Below are 19,684 nucleotides of genomic sequence, written 5' to 3'. Positions count from 1 at the left end.
AGACTTCAGTAAATCATTCACCAGCTAAATAAATCAATCCCTGCTGTTCTTTACCCTAGAATATGTTGTATAGAGTTACCCATATAAGAAGTGGCTCTGTCATATGTAAACATCTGCCGTTTGGAGGATCTTCTCCAGAACTTTGTGTTTGAGGCTCATGTTTGAAACCATTGTTTTCTCTACTTGTGGCATTGGAATGAAATGGTGTGTCTCTGGGGATCAGCATCCCTGAAGCCTTGTGTTGATCTAAGTTTCAGGTGTTTTGGAGAATGAGGTCATCTTATGAGGTTCCCCTCAGGCCTGCTCATGCTCCCACTTTGGTATTCTTTTTAAAATAAATCTCTTCATGACCTCCTCTGTTTAAAACCCTTCAATGGCTTTGATCTCCCCCCTCTAATGACAGTGTTCTTTTAAAAGTCATTAGTGACTTCCAGGATGCCTGTACTCCTAGTTTTCTGCCTACCTTGTTGGTCTTCTTTCTGAGTCTCCTTTGTTGATTTTTTCTCTTCTCCCAACCCAACGTAATGTTGCAGTGTCCCTGGACTTAGTCTTGGCCCTCTAACTACATTTACTCCCTTGGCATTGGCTTCAAGATCATGGATTTAAATACTATCTCTGTCTTACTCCATGTTACATTTCCAGCTCAGACATCTCTCCTAAACTCCAAACTTGTTCATCAATTGCTTATTTGACATTTCTGCTTGGATAGCTTAAATGCAGTATATCCAAAGCCTAACTCCTCGTCTTTACTCCTAGAAATTCCTCCTTCTTCTGCAGTCTGCCCCATTTTAGTTATTAGCAAGTTGTCTTTTTAATTGCTCAGACCAGAAACTCTTAAATCGGCCTTGATATTTCTTTCTCTTCATTCAGTTCATCAGGAAGATCTCTTTGGCACTATGTTTAAAATAGATTGAAAGACGAGCATTTCTTGCTACCTCCAGTGCTATTACCATGGTCCAAATCACCATTATCTTATGCTTATATTATTGCATTCATCTTCCACTTGGTACCCCTGTTTCTGACTTGGCCTCCCTACCATCTGTTGTCAAATAGCAGCCAGAGTAATACTTTTAAATTGTAAGTAACATGTAAATCACATTACTCCTCCACTGAAAATGCCCCCTCTCTCTCAAGGTAAAAATCAAAATTCTATAGGACTATGAAGTATCTGGTGCCCTCTTAACTCCCTGACTTTATCGCCTATTACTCTTTCCTTTGTTTACTCTGCTTCAAACGTACAGGTCTCATTGCTGTTTTGAAACATAGCCTGGTACCCTGTCACCTTAGGACTTGTGCACAGGTTACATCCTCTACCTAGAGCTTTCTTTTCCCAAATAGCTGCATGGTTTACCCTCTCCCCTTTTTCAAGCCTTTATCATAATGTGACCTTCTCACTGAGGCCCACTTGACCTGTACTTAAGTTAAAACCTGTGTTTTAAACCCCTTTTTCTCTCTTGATCCCTTTTACCCAGCTCTACTTTTTCCCATTGCACTTGTCACCATTTTAACATGCTATGCAATTGTTGTTTCTTGTTTTTCTCACAATCACCAGAAAGTAAGCATTACTGGCAAAGAGAATTTAATCTATTTTGTTCACCTAGAACAGTGCCTGCCACATAGTAGACATTTGATAAATTTTTGTTGAATAATTGAGTGAACATATGAGTGGCTTCCCATTGATTTTAGGATGACCTGTATCCTTCACATGACCTTTAAGGCCTCACATGATTGGGTTCCTGGCTGCATTGCCAGACTTGTCTCCTGATGCTTTTCCTCTTCTGTCTCTTCTACCAACCCATTAAACCTTTTTTAGTTTCATCTAATCTACTATGTCCTTTTCCATCATAGGATGGAGTATTCCCTCTGCCTGCAGTATTTGTTCCTTTCTCCTACTCCCAACTCCTTTGGCCAGTCAATTCCTGGTTATTCTTCCTAGCTGAGTTCAATGTTATTTCTTCAAGAAAACCTTTACTCATTATCCTCTTCCTTCCAAGGACCCAGGGTTATATACTTTCGTAACACCCTTCATGAAATTAGAATGTAAGTTCCAAGAAGGCAGAGATCATGTTAGTCTCTTATTCATTGCAAAAACTTCATCATTGAGTCTTGCACATAGTAGGTGTTTGATGAATCTTTATTGCATGATAGAACTAATTTAATCCATGTAAATAATCCTGTGAGGCATAAATCTAAATTATTAACCCAGTTTTATAGATGAAAACTAAAAGGGCCCAGAGAGGTGTTATGATTTGCCCAAGGATATGGAATAGTCCATAATGAAAGCATAACTGATTCCTGTTTTGTGTGTTGAAGTGGGAGAGATGTACTTTAGTGTGCTCTTTATATCATGGCTATGATAGGAACCATGGAATAGCTTCAATTATGATTTATCAGGGCACTTGTAAAGAATGACTGTACTGTGGTCTTATCCCAACTCTTTGGACAGTGTAACACTTGTAAAATATCTATGGTCATTTGCTATAATGAAACAACTGTAAAACTGCTATTTGAAAATCTAGTGGTGTTTTAACAGTTCAATGTATTTTAAAAATTCTGGACAGTGTAACACTTGTAAAATATCTATGGTCATTTGCTATAATGAAACAACTGTAAAACCGCTATTTGAAAATCTAGTGGTGTTTTAACAGTTCAATGTATTTTAAAAATTCAAAAAAAAAAAAAAAGGGCCTGATCCCTTAAAAAATAGACAGTTTGTCTCAGGCAGACAACAGATTATAAAACCAAAACCTTCGTATTTCAGTAAAAAGACTAAATTTTTTGAACTTTAAGTACTTGATGTACATTTTTATTTGACTAACAGTAGTTTCACATTCAGCATTACTTAGAGTGATTTAAAATATAATGTAGATGTGAAGAGTCCATTTAAATTTACTAAGCCCCTGGAAAAAATATTACTATAGAATTTATTTAGCATCTTGGACACACAGGATCAGTCTGTGTCAAACATTATTAAAGTACTTTTTTCTTTGTCGGATCTTAACCATATGGTATCGTCATACTTCTTTTAATCTTTGAAGTGAAGCCTTTTGGAAACTAGGGCTTCTATATGTGAGAAAGTTGAATTACAAAGCTTTCTTTTTTTTGAGTGTAGGGATCTTTCATATCTAAAAATGCTCATACAAAAATGCCTTATATGTGTAGCTCTTTGTGTTTGAAGAGAACAGTGCTGATTCAGTGAGATTTTTGACATAAATTAGGGCCCTTTTTTAAAGACTGATTTCATTTATCCTGGTGTTCTCTCAGCTCTCTGTAAATACAGAGGCCATTGTGCAATGGAAAAATACTGTAAGGCCAATCAATGCAGGATATGAGAGAGATTGATCGACGATGGTTTGTTTAAATTGGCCTCATTTTGGTATCTCACTTTGCTTTGTAGACCAGAACTCTGGTTCCTTCACTGTCTTTTCCCATAAATATGGTAGAATCAGATTTTTAGAGAATTTTTTAGGAGTCAGAGACTGTTGTTTTCTATTTCTGTCATCTTGCTTTCTCTACTGATGGCTCTCTGGAGCAATTTATAAACTTAGTACTTTTAAGTAAAAGTTCTTCCTGTATGATTAAAATAATATTAAGCATATTTGAGCAAATATATTTTATTGTTTAGAAAGTAAATTTGCGACACAACATAGGAACTATTTCAGTTGTTCGGGAAAGTTGCAAAACAGTTTACCACAGGGATAATAAACCGGAAGGTCTTTATGTAGACTATCCAGAAACGTATTTTTACTTTAAAATACTTAAATTTAAGCCTATGAAGTCAGGATTAATAGAAAATAGCATGCATTTTAGACCAGTTACCTTCCTTGAAGTCTTTTATTCATATGTTGGCCTGTACTATTGGCTTTGAGAGGTTCACAGATAAATCAAGACATCTCCATTTCCTACCTAAAGTCCCACATGGGGAAAAAAGTTCCTAAGTTGCATGTTTTAGGATATGTGATACTTAAACATCTATTAAGTGCATCATAATTGAGAGATCAAGCAAAAGTTAAAAACCTAAGAAGAAAGGCATTAAGTGAACCAATTTGGAGAATTAATATCTTCAAAAATTTCATAGAAACACTCATATTATCTTTTAAGTTCATTTTTCCACGAACTTTTTGAAGTCCCCTCATATAAAATCATTGATTTTTTTTTTTAAAGCAGTTGTAGACTTCAGCTATTAAGAGTGCCACAGGGATTGATTTTTCCCAAAATACCTTTAATCCAGGTGAAGCTAGTGATAGGGAATAAAAACTATCAGTTCTTAGTGAGCATTAAATTAATTAAAAATATATTAAATTAACAAAAGGTATTATAAATGAAAATATGTCCCTCCATCCATCTCAACATGGACACATTTAAAACCATATGAACTAGATATGGCTTATCAAACGTTCAGTTGCAATTACTGTAGTTAGAATTGTTTTTCTTGATTTGTTGTTTTTTATTAAGTTGTTTAATACAGTTAAAACTGTCAGTGGATAAAAATAATTGCCAAATGATTTTATAGCCACCTTGACAGGAATCTGTAGTTCAATTATATATATCTCTGTTGAATGCAGTTCTGTGTATGTTCTCTTGCAACCTAATAAAAATAGTAAATATAAGTTATTTTAAAATTTTCATAAAAATTTTACCAAAGCTACAGATGTTTAAAGGACATTTGTTAGAATTTGATTTGTTTTTCATCAATTTTCTTGCTTTTATAATAAGGTTGTAAGTCATGGGTAGTACTGTTGCAGTTCTATATATTACTGAAATGCCAAAAGCTTTAGCTTGTTGATGGTGGGTGATTGTGTCTGTTTATATGCACATATAAATTGTTTGAACATTTGAATGTATATTTTTCTCTCTCTCATTCTAGTGGGACTGATCCAGAGGTTTCTTGTACTTCAGATTTACGTACCCCTGGGACAAGACTTCTCCACTGAATTGCTGTAAGATATACAGAACTTCTTTGAATGTTTTATGTGTATTAGACATTTGATCAATTGAAGTAGTACCAACAGTCATTAATTGCAAGTGGCAGTTTTTGCATTAAAGAGCAGTGACTTATCAAGTTGACATGAAATAATGAAACTAATTTAATCATACTTTTTAGATATCGTTATAGTCTGGCATTTCCCTAGGGGAAAAAAAGCAAATTTCGTCTGTTTAAGAAAATATCAAAGGATTATGATTTTGACAATAAATGACCTTTAACTTGAAGAAATATATAATCCAAAGGTTTGAGATTTTGGTTCAAATAAAGGGTGATATTATGTTTTATACTGTATATTATTCAAAACTACAGTTGGTTTAAAATTGAAATACCTCATTTTAATAATACTTACTTTAAAAATATTGGTCCTTCCTGTTTACATATAGGCAGCTTGGGATATATTTGTTTTTTTGTTTTTTTTTTCCTTTTTGTCTTTTTTCATGACTAGCAACGGATCACAACCCTCAGTGTCACGCCCGTACCGTACCGGACCGGGACCGGCAACGGGATCGCAACCCTCGGTGTTGCGCCCGCACCTCGCTCAGCCAGTGAGCGGCCGGTCTGTATGTGGGACCTGAACCCTCGGCGGGAGTGCCGCCGCGCTCCCAAGCGGCGCACTGTAGCAGTGCGCCACCGGGCCGGCCCCGGGATATATTTGTTTTTAATGGCTTTGCTAGCTTGTTTAGCAAAAATAAAAATGTACAAGTTTTGCTTGTTCAGCTGTTGTGTGAGATGATATTGAGAATGAAAATAACATTTGATTTGTAGACTCGCATAGAATTGAATATTGTTTTAAGATTTTATTAATAAGTTTGTACACTTTAAATAAACCATTACCTTTAAGGTATGCTGTTTTCTAATTTTTTTTGTCATTAATAGCTAAGGTCTCGGCTTAGGTTTATATTTTTCATGCTGCAATAAATGACTTCTTATTAATGAAAATAATTTTGTACTACTTTTACTGGTACAAAATAAGAGGAAAGAAGAGCTTTCATAGTAAATGGGAGTAACATAAATTTGAGGTTGTTTATTTCTCTTTTTTTGTATGAATTAGGATATTAGTAGTTCATATGTTGTTAATATATGAATTTAATCTGATAATATACAATCTTGTTATTTCTCTTTTTTTGTATGAATTAGGATATTAGTAGTTCATATGTTGTTAATATATGAATTTAAGCTGATAATATACAATCTTGTCTTGGGTGATAAAGGATAGATTGAACAATTTATACCATTGTTTTATTCAATATTAAACTTCAGTAAACTTCTTACAGAAGACTTTATTATCTGCCATGGTCACCAAGATTCTTTAAGATTGTTCTTAGAATAACAAGACCAAAGCATTATTTGATGCTTTTATGTACCACTTTCCAGTTCTGCAGAAAGAGCATTTTCAAGAGTCCAAAGAAATTTTAGCAGTACAGAGTGCTACGTAAGTTTTTTCATTGTAGGGGAAAGTGGTTTTCTACCAAATGGAAGAAGGCAAATTATATTTTATTTTTAACCTTAAGCTTCTTACATAGAAATCCAGCCTAGGCTTCCCCTCCACCACCCCCATTCTCCTGAATACCACCTGTACTTTGAGATTCTTCAGAAGCAGTGGTGAGAGCACTAGTAGTTGGCCTTTTGATCAAAGCTGTGCAGACACTTGGCTGAACCTTGGAACAGAATCTTTTGCCAATGCACTCTCTTTTTCTATGCAAAATTAAGCTTTCTTTGTGCCCCTAAACACTTGAGTTTATTATCCTAGCCTAGGCAATATGCTGTTTTAACTAACTTAGTAACAATTAAAACTTAATCATTGGAAAATCAACAAATGTCTTAGGTTTAACTTAATTCTAGCTGGAGAGTAGCTAATAATCTAAGTAAGCCTGACTATCTCTCTGTTACCTTATTACTAATGCTCTTGGCATATAGAATGGTAAAACATTTTGAGAGGTGTTGGGATTAGTGATTAGATTTTGAATTCAGTTGAGTAAAATCATGGATTCCCTTGTTCTCATATCAACATGGACAAACATTTGGATTTTCCAGATGGTTTTAGTTTTATAGTTTTATCAAAATAGATGTCTTATGGATAAAAGGTTGAAATTATTAAATAACATAGGAAGACATTCTCTGGTCTGACCTTGTGAATTTATTAAATTATAAGAAAATATATTAACTGTGTATTTGAATTTGTTGCCAATAGGTAATCAAAATGTTTTGCTGTTTAAGAAAGTAATGACAGAGACCATGTTTTTATAACAAGGAAAGTAGAATAATGAGTATAGATCCTCTTTCTAACTACAGCTTCTTTTTTCCCCCTTAAATGAAAGGGCTTTCTTTCAGCACCTTTAGTGTTTTACTGTGTTTCTAGCAGCATAGCTCTGGGCTATTTTAAATAATACATTTCTCTAACAAGCTTGGAAAGTTACATAGCAGACAGATATCTGGCTTCTACAACTTTACATCATCAGAATGGAAGAGCATTTTGTTTCACAAAGATATGTTTATACATCAAGAAGTTTTCATAAGTGGAGTCTTGCTAGCTGGTTTATGAATTTAGTAATCATTTCCTCAGCATCTTCCTGTGTCTCTTTTGCCAAGTAGATTGATTATACTGCTCAGGAGGAGGTTATGCGTGTAGGTTAGTGGATGCCTTAGAACCAGCAACAGCTCGGCTTGAGGAATCACTCATTCATTCAGTCAACAAACTATTGAATTCCTGTTATTGTCAGGCAGTATGGTAGGCCTGGGGCATTCAATATACCTTGAATCTGTACACTTTCCCCCTCCCTCACTGCTACCCTCCTGTACCCAAACCACCACCACATTCCCTCTGATCTCCTGTTAGAGCTTCCCAGTGGACTTCCCAGCTTCCTCTCTTGTCCTCTTCCAGTCTAGTCTCCACACTGCAGCTAGAGTGATTGTTCTATAAAAACAACTGGAATTCCCATTGAACTGAGGATAAACTCTCAAATCCTTAATACTCCTGTGTGCTCTGGTCTCTTATCTCTTCCTTCTCATCTCATATGTTTCTGCTCTGAGCTCACAATTTGTCAGGAATTAGGGCTTTTCCCCTTCCTCACATACCAGGTAAGGTCTTTTTTTAGGGTCCTGTGCATAAGTGATTTCTGTCTCCAACTCTTTGCCTAGCTAACTCCTACTCAGTCTTCTCATCTCAGCTCAAGTGTCCCTTCTTCAGAAAGGCCTTTTTAAATCCCCACCCACACCCCTGCAACTAAATGATTTTCATCTCATGCTTTTTTTCTAGCACCCTGCTCTGCTTTTCCTTTATTACAATTCCAACAATTTATAATTAGGTATTTACTTTGTTATCTGTCTTTTGGGGTAGATTTTGAGTACCATGAGGACACGGACCTTGTCCATTCAACTCAGTATGATACTCCAGCACCTAACACGTAACAGGCTTGAAATATAGACGAGTGAGCAGGAGGATGAGTGGACTAAGGAATGAAAGAATAAGCAGGACTCAATCTCTGTCCTCATATAGTTTATTCTGAGAATGAAAGATCAGTTAAAGGGCAATTTAAATACATTTTAATAAATATTATGATGACATAAGAGCAAGATCTTGGGGAGCATGTGAAGTATTCAGTAGAAGTAAGAGCATAGGATTGGAATTGGACTTATCTGCAGTCAAATTCAGCTTTACCTCTGTGGGATTTTGGGCAAATTACTTAATTTGTCTTACCTGTGGGATGAGAGTAGTAATACTTACCTCACAGGTGTGTTATAAGCATTAAATGAGGAAATAAGCATAAAGTAATAGTAACGGCTATCATTTATTAAGCACTTATGATATACTGGGCATTGTTCTAAGCACTTTAATTGATTTAGTTCAATTAATCCTCAGAATAAGCCTGTATGGTAGTCATAATTATTAACTCTATTTTATCATTAAGGAAACTAAAGTCCAGAAAGGTTAAGGAATTTGCCAGAGGTTTTAGATCTACTAACTCTCAGAACCAGGATTCAAACATTTAGTCTAAATCTAGAACCTATTCTCTACACCATCTTGCCATGCTGTCTGACTTGTAAATGTTGTTTTTCTACTATATACATAAACAGTAGATATATAGTAAATATTTTTTTTGAATCTTAATGTAAGATGAAAGAGCTAAGCTTTCTATGTCTTCTTTAGGGGCTTCTCAAAATACAGTTTTATCATTAGAGTTACAGGAAGAACGGTCTTTCGTGCTGAAATGTTTCTGTCTTTATCCTTTTGAGAGATAAACGCCTGAGAGTTAAAGGAAGAATTTTACCCAAATCTTTTTTTGTTTGTTTGTTTTAATATTTTCCATCATAAGTATGATAATATTAGGCTTCTTTTTGAAATGAAAACTAAGAAACAACTTCACCTCTTCTTTATTGATTCTTTAGTTTGGTCTATGTGTAGGCCTCTTTTTTCTTAATATCTAAACATTTTATTATTCAAAATCTTGCAACTGTTTGTAAGATGGCATTACAACTTCATGACCTGACCAGCAATTATCCAAACACATTACATTTTGCATGTGGAGCAGAGGGAATGTTTACTATACGAACACATAGTATATTTAGCAGTGAAGTAATGGAATTCTCCCGTATTTCTCTTTCAGTGTCAAGGTGTCAATCCACAAAGGACTCCTCCCTTGCTTTTTACAAAAGTCATTTTGACTTACTTATTTCATAGTATTAGTTGCAGTTTTCTTTTCCAAAGTATTGTAGTGTAACTGTCTGACTGACTTGGTAAATGATTTGAATAAACAACGGGTTTTTAAAAATTCTTTCATTTTGTGGTATCTTGTGAACTGCATAATCAAGGCAGTGGGAGGCCAGCGGCTCCCCTGTGTGGATCTGTTAGGTGTTTCAGAGCCTGGGGGCAGACATCTGGTACACAGGAGGAATACCACAAACCTGAGCTTTGGAAAAGAACCAACAGCATCTTGAAATAGAAATTCATTTTGCTATATTTGATGCTGCCAATCACACTAAGTGATTTTGGAATATTACTTTTTTTGACAGGAATTATATTCATTTTACTGACTATTGTTGAGCTGCATTAATTCCTTTCTCTATCCTTATTTTGTCATTATCTTGATGAATTCTGAGAGACATTTTGTGCTGTTATGCCTCGAGTGAATTGACATTATTTTTCTCATTTCACTCAGCTCAGTCAGTGCTTTTTCAATACATGGGTTGAAAACACCATGAAAGCCTGTGGTGGGTGTCACGTGCTGTTTGGAGAGGTTGGGATTCTTAGCCTGTGGGTCCTAGAGAATATTATTGCTAGAAGGTTTCACATGTTGAGCCCTTTACTGTTTGAAGTACTGCTGGCATTTGGAATCTGATAAAGGTAGGAAGCAAATGTTAAATTCTTTCAAAAACAAAGACCCCTAAAGATATACCTGGTCCTTACAAATTTTAACTGACCCTTTGTAATCTCTGCATTGCACTAGTCTGAATTTGAAATTGTATCTGTGTGGAGTTTAATGATTTTAACCTGGAGTTCAGTCTAGAATTTGTAATGCTCATTCCAGAGTTTTTGTCCTTTCCTTTTGCTCTACCCCTTAGCTTTATGGCTTTGGCCTGGACACTTCTAATTCTGTGTCTCAGTTTCCTCATCAGTAAATGGTAATGTGAATACACTCTTTTATTTTAATTACCAGAGTTAATTGAAGAGATTGGGTTTTTTCCTATGAAATTTTAGAAAGTTTAGGTCCACTTTAACCTGGAGTTCAGTCTAGAATTTGTAATGCTCATTCCAGAGTTTTTGTCCTTTCCTTTGGCTCTACCCCTTAGCTTTATGGCTTTGGCCCGGACACTTCTAATTCTGTGTCTCAGTTTCCTCATCAGTAAATGGTAATGTGAATACACTCTTTTATTTTAATTACCAGAGCTAATTGAAGAGATTGGGTTTTTTCCTATGAAATTTTAGAAAGTTTAGGTCCATGTAGACCTCAAAGCTTCATTTTCCATTTCTGTAATACAGAAAATTGGAACATCTTACCAAACAAAGCTTTAGCCTCAAGCTAATTTAATGAAAGTTACTTTTATATCACCTTTTCTGTGCTGTTACTAGTAAGCTAGACAAAGAGGTCAGGAAAGAAATTTAATAGGTTTCGGATCCTTCTACCCTATTGAATTTTGCTCCTACCTTTCCTTCTTCAGTGACGTTGGAGACAGTAGGCTCCTTTGAAACTTTAAACCAAGTGAATATGTCCTCACAGCTGCAGACCTGTTCCTTTCATATGTCATCTGTTTTCTTCAGCCTCTTTAAAGCCATCAGAGTTGAGCGAACACCTAAATTTGATATCTTTAGGTCAGAATGACATTGGTGAGGGCTTCTGAGACTATGTCCATTTAAACTAGCAACTCTTCTTGTGGAAAATTTACTTTCTTATCTTTTTAGTCATTTTGATGCCTTCCTTGAAGAAAAGAATGGTTGCTATCTAGCTCTTCAGTTATTTCTAAAAGAGACATTATCCAAACACGAAGTATTATTATATTAGCCAATGAAATCTTTTATGTCACCAAGTGAATACATCTCTAAACTATATATTTAGAACTAGGAAAAATGGCCAGTAGTAGCTTTTTTAAACTAGAAGTATTGTATACTTAAGTAGTAATGATATTGCAATTTCCATTAACATTTTGAATGCATCTCATGGCTAATTCCAACTTCTCTTTTTCCTTTTTAAAATCATCAGTATTTAAATCTCATTATTTTAATTATGTCCAATTAAATGTACTTGCATAATCAGTATATTTTGTTACATGCATTAGTAAAGAGAGCACTTTAAGATGCTTTGCATACTGACTTTCTTAATGTATTAAATTTGCATGCCTTAAAATAGGTTCTATGTAGAAGTTTTAGATAACACATATGGTAGGTGTATAAAATACTCTTTAGGTAACCTAAATGCATGTTCAAAGCTAAAATAAAATACTAACAAAAGAAAAATTGTACATGTACAAATATTTGAAAGTGTTCATAGTTTATAAAATCATAATAAATGGTCATACAATGTGCACATACATATAATGTTAAATGATTGCCATATCAGTTATCAAGGTGCAAGTCAGGATCCTGTGATGGATCAGATTATAGTCTTGGGAGTCACTGGCTCTGCCATTTATTAGCTCAGTGACCCTGGGCAAGTTGCTGAACCCTCTGTATGTCACAACCTCATCTGTACAATGGGGATAATATTTATACCTATTTATTGGGTAGTTATCAGGATTAAATTAGATAATGCCAAATACTAAGTATACAGTAAATATTAATATATAATTTTTACATCTCTAAATATAAGTAAGAGTGAAGTGATATTTAGTTTTTAAATTGCCCTTTTGATACATTTTGAAACAAATCAGGCACATCTATTTTCCTTATGAAATTTTCGTGGTACACGTCCCTGAAGAGAGGTGGAAAAACAGTTTTTCCTTGGGAGCCTGCTTGATTATTGACTCATGCAGATTCTCTATTAGGAAAGAAGCGATCATCATAAAAGAGAAGTGATTCCTATAGTTCTGGTGTGGGTGCTAGTGATTTATTTAAAAGACAACTGCAGGAACTTCTGGCATCAGAGTCTTGATATGAAGGATGTTACAGGTGATCAGGGTAAGTGTAGAACTGCACGTAGAGAGGAACGTTCATCTGTGAAGAAACAAGATCTGGGAAGAATAGATAAAGCAGGTAGACTTCCAATGAATAAGGCATACTAAGTAGGCCTTTGCTAGTTTCTACCGCCCTTGTTTTCTATCACCAGCAGGGATGATTGCAGATGACTCACAGCAAATCACAGATCCTGCAAATGCTCTCTCTTTTTTGATGTGGTAAAATCAGGAGGATATGTTTCTTCAGTGCCGTGGTATTGAAGAAAATACCTTCAATAGTCTGCTTTTATTTATTTATTTATTTATTTATTTATTTATTTATTTATTTATTTTTGTCAGGAGAAATGTCTCTTTTGGTTTGGTTTTCCTTACCTCTCACTGTATTTTATTTTTGGCCTGATAGTTATTTTAACTATTCAAATAAAAATAATTAGGAACATCGTTAAAATAGAATATAATATGTGTTATGGGACCCATATAGTTCAGATTATAAAATTTATAATTTAGTACATTTTCATTAATGGAATGTTCTGTAACTATTATAATAAGTGTGGGAAGATGTATTAGTCCGTTTCTGTTGCTTATAACAAAATACCCGGAACTGGGTGGTTTATAAAGAAAAATGAAATTTATTGCTTACAGTTTCTGAGGCTGGGAAGTCCGAAGTCCATATGGGGGTGGCAACAGTGACTCAGGGGTCTCACATTGCAAGATAGTGGAAGCAGAGAGAGCAGAAAGAGAGCAGTGAGAGAGACAGACTCTCTTCTTACTTCTTTTAAAGCCCTCAGAATCATGCCCCTGACCACCATTTTTAATCCATGGTCCTGCAATCTAATCACCTCTTCAAGGCTCCACCTTTCAGTTACCATAATAGGATTTCCCATTCTCTCAACAGTCACAGTGGAGACCAAGTTTCTAATACATAAAACCTGGGGGACACAATTCAAGCTTCAGTGAGTTTTGGGGAGACATAATTCAATCCACTACGGAAGAATTCCTTGTTAGCAATTAAAGTATATCATGGAATTTTATGAAGATTTGGCTTTGATCAAGTTGGCCAGATAATAATGCCCTTATGGGGAGGGCTAGCATCTATAGGGTTCTTGATTTTTGTAATTTTTTCCCCATAAATTATGGACTTTCTTATTTGGCTGCAAAAATAGCTTAGAATCTTTATTTGGATTCATAGAAATGACTTTGGTGGAATGATTTACATGTAGTAAATCACAAATATATTTTACAATAGCACTTATATTTGTCTCTTATGGCATTTATAACACAATGGTCTAATTATTTATGTATCTCCACAACCAACTCTCCACCTCCAGCTAGACTTGAGGTCTTCAGGGGCCAAAAAGCATTTGGATCCCACTGAGGCTATTAGTGAATTTTGAATTTCTGAGCCTCATTTGTAAAAGACATTGTCCAATTGTTACAATAGACAGCAGCAGAGTTAATTGGAATTTAGACTGTTTACAGAGACCTAACACAGTACCTGGCACACAGTGTGTAATTCAGTACATGTTAATTTCCTTTTTTAAGCACTTTCTAATTCCTACCATTGTTAGACTTAAGTTGATTTCAGTTTGTTGTTCATATACTTCTTTTGGTGAATATATGGGTGGTTTAAAATTGGTAAGGTGGTAATACATTTAGAATTTCCATTTACAGAAATGGAGTTTTGGAACTAGCTGGAAGGAACATTTAAAATGATCGAATCCATTGATTTTTATTTAAACTATTATGAATCACTTTTGTTACTTCATACAGAATAATCCATCCTACCTTTTTCCAGTCATGTACATTTTGGGTTGAAAATGTTTATATGTTTTGTATGAACAGAGGTTCATACAAAAGGTTGAACTTTTGCTCTTTCAAAAGGTTGAAATCCACTGATAACGGTCCAACCTTCTCTTTAAAATTCTGTAGTAATACATAGTTAAATAAAGCTGACGTTGCAAATTTCAACCACATTTAAATTCTGTATTGCAAAGTACTCTAACATTGGCTTTTACTTTTTAAACGGCTTTTTACTTTTTAAACATTGACAGTATTTGAATTTTAGTTTTAGATTTTGGTCTTAGGCAGCCTAGGTCCATGGAAAAAACCATCAGGATTTGCTGCAGCCCAAGTTTCTTCATCTATATGCCCCCTCAAAGTTGGTGGTGACTGGGCCCCCTAGGCTTTTCTGGATCTGATCTCAGGCACCCCTCCCTCTGTAACTCATTCCACTCCTCCTTGCCATAACCACCTTGGTTGCTGAATACCTCACAACCTCTTATGCCTTTGGCTCAAGTTTCATTCCACCTGTTCCCATCTCTCTACCTTTTGAAACCCTAATCATTCTTTAAGGTCTAACTCAAATCCTCATGAATACTCCTCATGTTCTCTAGTTGTACAGTAAGTCTTTGTTTTCTCAGTGTTCCCATAATTGTGTACATGATTACTTTGAGGGTAGAGACTACATCTTGTTCATCATTGTGGTTCCCACAGCACTTAGAAGAATTCTGTGTGCATGGTGGGTCTTCAGTAGTGCTTGTTAAATTGTATTGTACTGAAATGTGTTGATGGGCTGTCAGTGTGGTTCTTTGATTAGAAAAAGATAGGGGAAAAAAACAAGAATTAGCATAAAAAGCAGGTGCACAGTGTCTGACTTTCCTTTTCTCTACTCTTAGTTCCTGGAAAACTAGTGACCGGGCCTTAATTTATAACTTTTATTTGCCCTGCCATGTTTAAAGTACATTTCTTTTAGCCATGCCTTAAATGGCAGGATGGTAACTATGTCAAAGAATGAGGAAAGGCAGGAAAGTTTAGGTAAGGAGAAGTGAATTCTCTTGAATTTTCTTAAAATGGTCAGGTGGGTAGGAGTATTAGCAAGTAACTGTTTTTAAGGCTGGACTAAAGCTATGAATAGCACAGTTGGCTCGGATGAAAACTCTGATTATAAGCCTATAATAGAACTCCCCAAAGACAACTTTAATTAAAACCAAGTAGTCTGCTCTTTTTTATTGTAACACATTAGTGATCTTATATTTTATATCTATTTCACACTTAAAAAGCTATTACAATAAAATGTTTGAAACAATGACAGTGATATGAAATTCTCAGTATAGTTGGAGGTTGGTTGCATTTGTTAGCAGTAAATAGGAACAGCTGTTCTGTTTGATATACATAGGATTACCATTTTCTTTTTTCTAAGGGTAAATGCCATTGATTTACAATTTGGAAGAGAGATGTCTCTTAGCATTATTTAAAACCGTATGTGATTACTGATATGCCATAAACAAGGATTTGAAATAAATGTACGGATTTACTATATTTTAGAAACTGATGTTAGTATAAACTTAAAAAGTTTTAGCAACTCAACTCTCTGTTATAGGAAATTTACACATCTTATCCAATTCCCTTTTTTTAATAGAAAAAATTCTTGAGACCCTGGAAAGGAATATGACTATTCTCGGTACGCAGGGTTTCTTAGTGGCAAGATGTAATATGATTTTATAATCATGGTTTCTGACACTTTTTAAGAGTGAATTTATTTCTGTAAGTGCTTTGGACTTTCAGTTGCAGAAAGTTAATTCTGTTACCATAATTCAGATTTTTACTCCTCCTTCACTCCTGCCCTCTAAAAATCACCAGAAGTATGTTAAATTCTTTCTTTTGGTCAGGATTAGCAAGGTAGAAAAAAATAAAACAAAACTACTTCTTTTAATGATCATTTGGTTGTTTGGGACAGAAATCTATTTAAGTTATCTCAAGTAAAAAGGTATGTATTAGAAGAACATGGAGAGATCTTAAGGAACCCCAACTGCAAAAGTTGGCACAGGCCTCAGGGAAGGTGATATTTGTCAACAGCTTCTATCTTTCTCTCTCTGGCAGCTACCCTCTCACTTCTCATTCTTTTTGTAAGTCTGATCGGTTCTTCTGTTTCATCCTGCAGACTGGCTTTTTCTGAGTACTTGTCATTGTGCATGTGGGCAGTAATGGCTACCAGTACACCGTCTATGACCCTACATCTCCATTTCCCATCACCGTCTGACCAAGTTCAGTCTATGCATCTTCTGCTTCAAAGATTTGAAAAAATAATCAAGATTAGTCTTGGCCAATCATTGGTTTTAAGCTGATCACACCATCCTTGATTTCAGCTATAGAGGTTATAAGCTGGAGCAGATTCCCTGAGAAGGGGATGGGGGCAGAGCAGGTAGTTGGACTGTTACACCCACTGCACTTCTTCTTGATTTTAGACACTTGACAGTCACCTTAGAACTTTTTTGTCAGTTACCTGTCAGTGACTTCTACAGTTATTTTTAAGCTCCTCTAGTGGCAGTCAGGGATAAATGGTAGCCAGAATTTTTCATTCGAGTCAGATCTATTTTGATGCCACTTTTGTCCTTAGTCATGTACTTCATTTACCTGGAATCCTAAGGTTATCTCATTGGCACTGTGTAAACTACCTTAATTAGGGTATGCTCTGCTCTGTGCAGTTATTCAAGGACTAAGCTACAGTTATTTAGTACTTCTCCAGTTAAATAATAACACTGATTAGAATGGTTAGGTTTATTGAACATCTACAATATGTTAGGCTTGTTTCACACTGTGTTTGCCAGGTTTGCTAAGGTGGTTTACAACTACTTCACATATGTACGTCTTACATTACCTGAGAGCTGCAGGTGGGCTGCAGCTCTGTATTAGCTATAGGTCGACTGTGTGTCTTTTCTGTGTCTTCTCATTACAGAATCCGGATCGAATAAACAGCCCCTACCTGGGACATGCTGTTCATGAGGCGAGAGCAGAAGAGCAAGAGTCTGAGCAGAACCACACAATCAAATTTAAAGCTTCTCCTCAGATATGTGTGGCACATGTCACCTCTTCTTACATCTGTTGGCCAAACCTAGAGTCAGTGGGACAGGGAGATGTATGAAATCTTCTACATGAAAGGGTGATGGTGAATTGCAAACAGTGATAATCTACCATAAACACGCACATTATTTCAATCAACACAACACTCTTCAATGTGGATATTATCACCATCGCACAATTTATTAATTTAGCAAATATTGAGCACCTACTATGTCCTAGATACTGTGCTCTTGAGTCAATAAGGGCTCAGTGAGGACCCTAACTATATCTCATATATAAGGGTACTTTAAATTTGAAGTACCCTCATATATTGATAATGTGAGTTTATTTTGTTTATAATGTTATGACTTAGATATCCTCATACTTTATGGTAAAACGGCAGTTCTCAAACTATTTGGTCTCAAGATTTCTTTATAATCTTAAAAAATATTGAGGATACCAAAGAGCTTCTATTTATGTAAGTTGTCACTTGATGTTTACCATATTAGAACTTAACACTAATTCAAAAGATGTTTATATTTAGAAATAATAATAAACCCATTACATGTTAGCATAAATACAAATAACTATAGCATAAAATATATTTTCAAAGCAAAAAAATTTAGTAAGGAGTAGCATTGTTTTACAATTTTGCAAATCTCTTTAATGTGTCTTACTAAATAGAAGACAGGTAGATTCTCCTATCTGTTTCTGTAATCTATTTGTTATGACAAAATACATCATGCCGTCTCTGAAAAACTCCACTATATAGTGTGGGAGAATGAGAGTGAAGAGGACAAGTAACATCTTAGTATTGTTATGAAAATAGTTTTGACCTCACTGAGTCCCTGAAAGGATCTTGGAGATCCTCAGAGTCACCACACTACCCTTTGAGAACCAAGAATCCCTTAACCACATTTTGAAAACGGCTATTCTAAAGTATATTCTGAAAGCAAATTCATGATGTTTTCATTTAGTGCATTTTCCTGAAGTGTCACCTTTCTGTTAATCTATTTTGTAAATAAGGTAGCTTTATTAGTCTAGTAGACTAACTGCTATAACAGATAATCCCCAAATCCCAGTGGCTGAACATAGTAACATTTCATCTCTTGTTCATATCACAATCCATTGCAGGTCAGTGGTAAGGGCTCTGCCCACAAATAGTCATTTAGGGACCTAGGCTGTTTCCATCTTCCATTTAGGGTCTCAGAGTCCTCTACTGGGTCCTTGGTATCTGGTCAGCAGACAAGGGAAGAGAGTACCTGGAGGATCACATGGGAGGATGTTTGGGGTCACATTCCCCTGGCCAGAACTCATATACCACCCATAACAGTATTGGAAGCTAGGAAATGTGTGCCTGGGAGAAAAGGAAACAACCAGCCTTCTCCAGAATAATCAAATTAGTTTCTACATAAACAAATTAAAATTAAACTTTATGATCTGTTGTCAGCTTTTTTGCTGTTATGACACTTAAACTGTATTCAATGCAAAATAGTAATATCTCATACTTTGAGACAAATTGTAGGATCATGCAATCTAAAATTTTTTTTTTAATTTTTTAAACTTTTTATTTTGAGATAATTTCAAAGTTGCAAAAATGGTACAAAGAACTACCACATACCTTTCAACCATGTTCAGCAGTTATTAACATTTTGTCCCATTTGCTTTTACTCTCTCTGAGTGTGTGTGCATGTGTGTAGGTGCACATTTTTTTCCTCAGTCTATTTGAGAGTAAGTTGCAGACTTCATACCTCTTTACTAAATTCTTTAAATAGTAATATCTCATACTTTGAGACAAATTGTAGGATCATGCAATCTAAAATTTTTTTTTAAATTTTTTAAACTTTTTATTTTGAGATAATTTCAAAGTTGCAAAAATGGTACAAAGAACTACCACATACCTTTCAACCTTGTTCAGCAGTTATTAACATTTTGTCCCATTTGCTTTTACTCTCTCTGAGTGTGTGTGCATGTGTGTATGTGCACATTTTTTTCCTCAGTCTATTTGAGAGTAAGTTGCAGACTTCATACCTCTTTACTAAATTCTTCAGTATGTATTTACTAAGGACAAAGACATTCATTTATATAACCACAGAACAATTTTCAAAACCATTTAACTGATGCAATACTACTATCTTTGGTATAGACACGCTGTCTTTCATAGCAATTATGTTTTTGATCCAGGATTACAACCATACCTTTAGTTTTCATGTGTCTTTAGTCTCCATTAATCTGGAATGGTTCCTCAGCCTT

At 35.2% G+C, this 19,684-nt stretch overlaps 1 protein-coding gene across 1 annotated transcript in view; it reads left to right on the top strand.

The window, feature by feature from the left end:
• Positions 1-19,149, top strand: part of LOC103605414 (uncharacterized protein C3orf67 homolog) — a 27,142-nt gene extending 7,993 nt beyond the window's left edge. The window contains exons 4-5 of the mRNA XM_008589996.1: positions 4,868-4,940; positions 17,328-19,149. Coding sequence (XP_008588218.1) covers positions 4,868-4,940; positions 17,328-17,343 — 89 coding nt within the window. The 3' untranslated portion in view covers positions 17,344-19,149. The remainder of the gene's footprint in view (positions 1-4,867; positions 4,941-17,327) is intronic.
• The last annotated feature ends 535 nt before the right edge of the window (positions 19,150-19,684 follow it).

Source organism: Galeopterus variegatus, unplaced genomic scaffold (assembly GCF_000696425.1).
Source record: "Galeopterus variegatus unplaced genomic scaffold, G_variegatus-3.0.2 Scaffold5796, whole genome shotgun sequence".
In the NCBI taxonomy this organism is placed as follows: domain Eukaryota; kingdom Metazoa; phylum Chordata; class Mammalia; order Dermoptera; family Cynocephalidae; genus Galeopterus; species Galeopterus variegatus.
The sequence above is the reverse complement of the archived record's forward strand: the minus strand, read 5'-3'. Positions and strand labels throughout refer to the sequence as shown.